General features: G+C 64.7%; 1 protein-coding gene across 2 annotated transcripts; it reads right to left on the bottom strand.

Annotated features, from left to right (window-relative positions):
- Window positions 1-557: 557 nt before the first annotated feature.
- On the bottom strand, window positions 558-5,800 carry HDAC10 (histone deacetylase 10). Of its 2 annotated transcripts, XM_036278270.1 has the most exons (20): window positions 5,658-5,800; window positions 5,456-5,590; window positions 5,142-5,238; window positions 4,799-4,896; window positions 4,610-4,714; window positions 4,385-4,453; window positions 4,078-4,204; window positions 3,851-3,916; window positions 3,693-3,752; window positions 3,527-3,616; window positions 3,321-3,427; window positions 3,181-3,248; window positions 2,837-3,101; window positions 2,633-2,717; window positions 2,150-2,241; window positions 1,952-2,008; window positions 1,614-1,692; window positions 1,220-1,402; window positions 976-1,135; window positions 558-809 (listed from the first exon to the last, which is right to left on the bottom strand). In XM_036278270.1, exons 1-20 carry the CDS (start codon window positions 5,714-5,716, stop codon window positions 799-801), a joined length of 2,013 nt encoding a protein of 670 aa, XP_036134163.1. In that variant the 5' UTR covers window positions 5,717-5,800; the 3' UTR covers window positions 558-798. The 2 variants fall into 2 exon arrangements, with proteins under 2 accessions (XP_036134163.1, XP_036134162.1); XM_036278269.1 differs by having other exon boundaries at window positions 4,385-4,714.
- Window positions 5,801-6,119: the final 319 nt, after the last annotated feature.

The following is a 6,119-nucleotide window of genomic DNA, read 5'->3' as shown; positions in this document are numbered from 1 at the left end:
GCCCACCGCTGCCGGCTGCCCGGGGCCTGACGGCCGGGCGGCGGGGCCGGACTGCGGCGGAGGCTGCGACTGGAATCGTGCCGGGTCTGCGGCGGCCTGCTCCCCGCACCGGGCGCCCGCGCACCTGCCAGGCCGCAGCCTGCACCCTGTAGCGGTCACAGCACCGTGACGAGCCGCAGGAGACGCGAGCGGCCCTTACACCGCGGGCGCGCCCACTCCGCACGCTCTCTCGGGGCTGAAAAGGGGCGTCAGCGAGAGGCGCCGCGGAGGGGCGCGGGGGACGGGAGGGTGCGCTGCCTCACCGCGCGGCGGCCCGCTACCCAGGACTGACAGGGGAAAAAGCGCGCCGCTGTACGTCACTACCATGCGACCCGCAGCACCACGGGAGCGGCGCGCCGGAAGCGCGTCACAGGGAAGGCCCGCGGAGGAGGCGGAGCCAGGCGCGCAGGAGCGGGGCCTGGTGGCCGCGTAACATAGGCACTTCCGGCGTGGAGCCACGTTCGTGTGGGCACAGTAACGGAGGCGGAGTCAGACTTTCTCTTAAGCGTTTACTGATTGACGTGAAGGGAGCTTGGGCGGGGCCTTCGTACGAGGCGGGGGCGGAGGGGCTCCAGGCAGCCCCTGTGCGCACCGGGTGCCTGAGCCAGTGCCCAGGCGCCCGGAGGAGGCCGGGACATCAGGCGGCGGTGTGCTGGTTAACGTTCACCCCCCCGGCTCCTGGGGGACTGGTCTGTAGTGTCATTCCCGGGGTATAAATACTCTCCACCTGGCCGATCTCAAGCAGCTGGGTCCTGGCACTCAAGCGGGAGCTGGGAAGAGGCGCACAATCAGCTTGGCACGGCTGTGCACTGGTTCAGGGCGGCACCTCAGTCCCACGACTGAGCCTCTCCCCCCGCGGAGTCCCCACGGGGCTCTACAGCAGGACTGTCCCCCACGGCCCTAAGCATTCAGCCTGAGCCTTGTTCCCAGTCTCACCGGCCACCTGCAGCATCTTCCACTGTGGCTCTAGCTGCCTTCGCAGGTGCATCAGGGCCTGCATCTCCTCCGGGCAGGCCATGCAGAAGGGGCCCAGGCTGGGGGGGGCCTCTCCATGCAGCACCTGGGCCAGGACGCCTACAAGCTGGGGTGTGGATTCCTGGGCCAGGGGCAGAGATGAAAGCAGTGTCACTGGTCTCTCCCTGTCTCCCACCCCATGGCACATCTGCTCTGCTCAACTCACCTCATCCACAAGGGCCAAGACTCGGCACCCTACTGGTGCCCGCAACAGTGCAGCCAGGAGTGCAGCTTGGGGGTCCCGCAGGCCATGGGCCGGCCCCAGTGCCAGCAGCACCAGGTCAGGTTGGAAGCCATAGGCCAGGGGCAGCACCAGGGCCAGGAGGAAGTTCAGGAACCCACCAGTCGTCTGTGGAGGGACAGCAGCATAACCCCATCCTCTTATCCAGGGGTCACCCCTCTGTCAGCTCAGGCCACCCCACCTCCAAATATCAGGTGGGCAGCAGCCACACCAAAAGTCCCATCAGGAAGTCGGGGAGGGTAGGTGAAGGCCGGGGGCCTGGCCCTCCTGATGATGCCAGTGAGCAGCCACTGTCTGGCTCTGTGACACCACCACTCACCCCTGGCCGTGGCATGGAGACGTGGAACATGGACAGGGCAACAGCCTCCTTGCCCCTGATGTTCAGCCACAGAGTCCTCCTTTCAGGGGAGAGTGGGCACAGGGACATGTGTGCGTGTGAGTGAAACACCCCTCACCCTCCAGAGCTGGGACAACAGAAGGTGAGGTGCAGGAAAGTTCGGGGATAGGGTGCCAGAAGTGCTGACCCTCTGTGCTGGAGACCCTCCTGGCCTTGCTCCCAGGGCTGCATCAGCCCACCCAGCCATCTCCCCTGGGGACCCACGGTGATGTACCCACCCACACACAAGACTGGATATACAGGTGACCCAAAGGGCATACCCATCATCAGCAAGGTCCGATGGCCGATCCAGCTGTCCCACAGCCACACAGAGAAGCCTAGAAAAAAAGTTGGTCCAAGGACAGGCTGTACTTACACCACTAAGCATCCATTCCCAGACCCCTCCCCCTGTGGCAGCCAGGGCAGGGGTACCCATGAGCCGTGCCCTGGGAGACTCGGGCCAGCCAGCTGAGGCTCACCTCTGGGCGCCCCGGGAAAGGCTGCACCGAATGGCCACGTCCAGGATGGCAGCCGCAGCAGGGGCTGGGGTGGCTGCGATGCCGCTGCTCAACTGCAGGGCAAATAACAGCAATGAAAGACAACCCCCAAACCAGGCAAACAGACCCATCAGTCCATTCCCTTGGTCCCTGTCTTTGTGGCTGTCATCTACACACTATGAGGTCAAACTGCTCCACTTCTGAAAATAAGATGCTTAAAACCACACTTTAAATCACCACCTTCCCTTCTCTGCCAGAGAGCACTTAGTTGAGGGGACTGAGAGAAGGCTTGTGACGCTGTCCCTAGGGGCTCTTCTCGGAAGGGTCTTGGACACAAGGCAACACTCATGTCCACATCATTCTGCACCCCCACAGCCCTCCCCTGGACAGGTTACCCATCATGGGCAGGTCCTGGGCCCTAACCCCAGCTCCACAGCCACCCCCAGCCCCTCCAGGTGCCCCTACCTGCCCATCCAAAATCCTATCCAAAAGGTACAGGACCTTCCCAAGTGCACTGCCAGCCTCGTCCTTAGCCAGGGCCTCATGTAGCCTATGATGGGAAAACCAGAGGAACACATAGACATGGGGTGACACAGATCACAGGTTGAGTCACACAAGGGTACGTGGAGGACACCGCCCCACCCCTCTGCCCTGGCCCACTCTGCCCACCTGGCCCAGGCCTGCACTTCCTCCTTCGGGGCTGACCCCTCCTGATGGAGGACGTCAGGGGGCAGGACCAAAGCAGTGTCCAGTGCAGTCAGAGCAACAGCCGTGCGGACAGGGGGCGTGGGGCGGAGGTGTAGCTGGGCCAGGAGGGCACTCAGTGCCGCCGTGGCCTGGGCCGCTGCAACCTTGAATTCTGGCCCCCCAGACAACAGAGGCGAGGGCCTCCCCTCTGGCGAGTGGGTGCTGGGACTCAGGATGGGGGCAGAGTCTAGGAGGTGGTTCAAAGTCATGGCCACTTCGTGGAAGCCTGAGGTGCAACCCTACCACCCGGCCCAGGCCACACTGACCTTGCTGCTGGAGGCTTGTCCAGTGAGGGGCCTGGGCTGCCCGGACACTCTGGATGGACTCCAGGGCACTGCAGGAAGAGGCAGGAGTGGTGAGGCCTGGCCTTGCACGCCCAGCCTCCCCAGCTCCCTACCCCAAGCACCTGTGATGTGGCACCATAGGCCTAGACAAGGGCGGGGTGGGGTCACCCAGCAGGGCCTGCACCGTCATGCACACGGACTCAGAAAGCGACTCCAGGTTGTAGCCACCCTGGGAGGAGAGATGAAGGCAAAAGTGTCACGGGCAGAAGGCCCCTCCAACTGCCCCTCAGCCTCCGGCCCCTGGACCCTTCCTGCTCGCCACAGTCACCTCCAGCATGGCGCAGACACGACCCCTGGCCAGCACCTGCAGCAGCTGTGTGAGGTGGGCAAAGCACTCTGGCGTGGCCTGCATCTGCCCCTGGAACCAGAGCCAGGTGTGAAGGGGGCCTGGCCACTGGACACCACACGTCCTCCAAGTCAGGCCAGACCCTCACCTCCGGATCCCCAATCGCTGAGTCAAATCCTGCCGCGATTAGCACCAGCTCAGGATCAAACTGTAGGCGGGCCGGGTGGAGAGGGTGTGAAGGGGAGGCCCATGAGAGAGACCCTTCCCTGGACTTGCTCAGCTCTTGCAGGCCCCCCCGACAGTCACCTCAAAAGCCAGGGGGAGCAGCACGTGCAGAAAGGCGGCCATGTAGTCAGCGTCTCCCATCCCGACCTGCAGCAACGGGCGTCAGCATTGGCCCAGCCAGGCTCCGGGCCTCCACCCCCCGGACCTGGGCTCTGGGGCTGACCCTGGAAAGATGCCCTGAATGACCTTCAGGAGGCCCCGTAACCTAGGTGGGGGTCTGGATGGGGGCTGAGGGTGAAGGGTGGCACCTGGTTCCAGGGCAGGTTGACAGTGAAGCCTCGGCCTGGCCCCTGCCCGACAGCTACTGCATCAGACTCTGGCAGGTAGGGCCAGAAGCGCCCGTGCTCATAACGGTGCCAGGAGAAATAAAGGACACTGTGAATAACCAGCCAGGGTCAAAGATCAGGAGTCAGGAACCTCCACCCCATAGCTCCTTACAGAACTCTGACCCTTGAGCACACAGCTATGTCATCTGGATAGGACTTTTCCAGGCTGGGCTGTGTGCCCCAAAGAAGGGGGATTCAGGGAAGGGTTGTATCCCCACCTCCAGCTCACCTGGGGTCATCCTCAAAGATATACTGGATGCCCTGGCCATGGTGGACATCCCAGTCAACAATGAGGATCCTGGGGACAGATAGCGCTGGGCTCACTGTGGGGCAGGGCCTCCCCCTCCCGGCCAGGAGCCCAGCCCAGGACAGAAAGAAGCTGGGTAGAGGGTCTCTCAGCAACCTACTCTGCTCCACCCTTCCGTCTGGCCTGGCCCCACCTGCTGCCACACACCTCTGCAGCCCGTGTTTCTGCTGGGCATGTTTGGCCGCTATGGCCACATTATTGAACACGCAGAATCCATTGGCAGCAGCCCTCTGGCTGTGGTGCCCAGGAGGCCTGAGGGTGAGAGTAGGGCGTGGGGCCCGTCAGGGTCATCCTCTGCCAAGTGTAGGGCAGACAGGGGAGAGGGGCAGCTCTCACCTCACGAGGGCAAGCCCATTGTGCACAGCTCCGGTCAGCACTGCGTCCACCAGCTGCAGCGCAGCCCCCGCGGCCAGCCGCGCACAGTGGAAGGTGCTCTGTGGGGGCAAGGGTGAGATGAGCCTCCCACCGGCTACCCCTCACAGACTCTGCCCATGTCTGTGCCAAGCTGCAGGGCACCAAGTGTTGAATGGACTGGGCCAGGTGCCAGGTGCCAGCAGCAGCAGGTGTGTAAGGCATTGGCACATCCATGAACACAGGGACATTGGCAGGTTGGCAGCTATGGTCATGAATAGGCATGGGGATGTGGGTAGGTGAGAGGGTGTGTCCCCAGGGCACCCACCGGATGGAAGTAGACGGCATCATACTGTCCAGACAGTGCCTGGAGCTCCGCGGTGCCCAGGGACTGAGTCCTCCGCAACAGGTCCACGTACTCTGGGCTGCAGGGGGGCGGGGGACAAGGCAGAGTCACCAGCAGGAATGGGGGGCGGAGGAGAAAAAGGAACTGGACCCGGTGGGACTGCCCACCTCATTGCTCCCTCACCCACCCACCCAATGGAGAAACTGAAGTCTGTGGGGAAGAGGCACTGTTTGTGAGCTACTGGCCAGCTGGGGTGGGCTCAGGTCCTGGCCATTCGGCTGTCGGGGCCATCTGACCTGTGTACCAGGCCCAGCTCGGCCTCGGAGGCCTCTCGGGCTGTCAACCGCAGGCACCTCTGCTCCAGGCCACGCTGCTGCAGGAGTCCCATGGCGGTGGTCAGGCGCTCTGGACACTCGATCTCACACTCGGGACTGAGTGGACAGAGAGCTCAGGCTCCAGCCTCCTCCCGGTCCCCCACCTCTGCCAGGTCTCACTTACTCCTCCCAGAGCAGCCTGGCGGCAGTCATGTCTTCGTGATACACCAGAGCGGTCCTCATGGCCCAGACGCCCCGCTCGTAGGTGACCGCAACTGCCGGTCCCCACCTCGCAGCCCCAGGGAGCAGCGCAACGCCCGGGCCACAGCGGGCGGCGGGCACCCAGCCCGCGCAGGAACACGCGGAGCCGGGACAGGAGGGAGGCCTCAGGCTGCAGCCGGAGGCAGCTGGAGCGAGTGCGGGATCGGCGGTGGCACCTGGAGTCCGGCTTCCGGCTCCCTCGGGCCCGCCCCGCCCCCCGCGGCTGCAGCCCCAGCTCCACCTCCTCCGGCTCCGGGCCCGCCCCGCCCCCCGCGGCTGCAGCCCCAGCTCCACCTCCTCCGGCTCCGGGCCCGCCCCGCCCCCCGCGGCTGCAGCCCCAGCTCCACCTCCTCCGGCTCCGAGCCCGCCCCGCCCCCCGCGGCTG

This window comes from Molossus molossus, unplaced genomic scaffold (genome assembly GCF_014108415.1).
Source record: "Molossus molossus isolate mMolMol1 unplaced genomic scaffold, mMolMol1.p scaffold_m16_p_26, whole genome shotgun sequence".
Lineage (NCBI taxonomy): Eukaryota > Metazoa > Chordata > Mammalia > Chiroptera > Molossidae > Molossus > Molossus molossus.
The sequence above is the reverse complement of the archived record's forward strand: the minus strand, read 5'-3'. Positions and strand labels throughout refer to the sequence as shown.

What these genes read in the sequence shown, in the direction of transcription:
- HDAC10 (XM_036278269.1), bottom strand. Translation starts at nt 5,716, where the DNA reads ATGAGGACCGCTCTGGTGTATCACGAAGACATGACTGCCGCCAGGCTG. An exon ending in GCCAGGCTGCTCTGGGAGGA is followed by an intron (nt 5,591 to 5,657) that starts GTAAGTGAGACC and finishes CTGTCCACTCAG; the next exon opens with TCCCGAGTGTGAGATCGAGT. An exon ending in CAGCGATTGGGGATCCGGAG is followed by an intron (nt 3,617 to 3,692) that starts GTGAGGGTCTGG and finishes CTCTGGTTCCAG; the next exon opens with GGGCAGATGCAGGCCACGCC.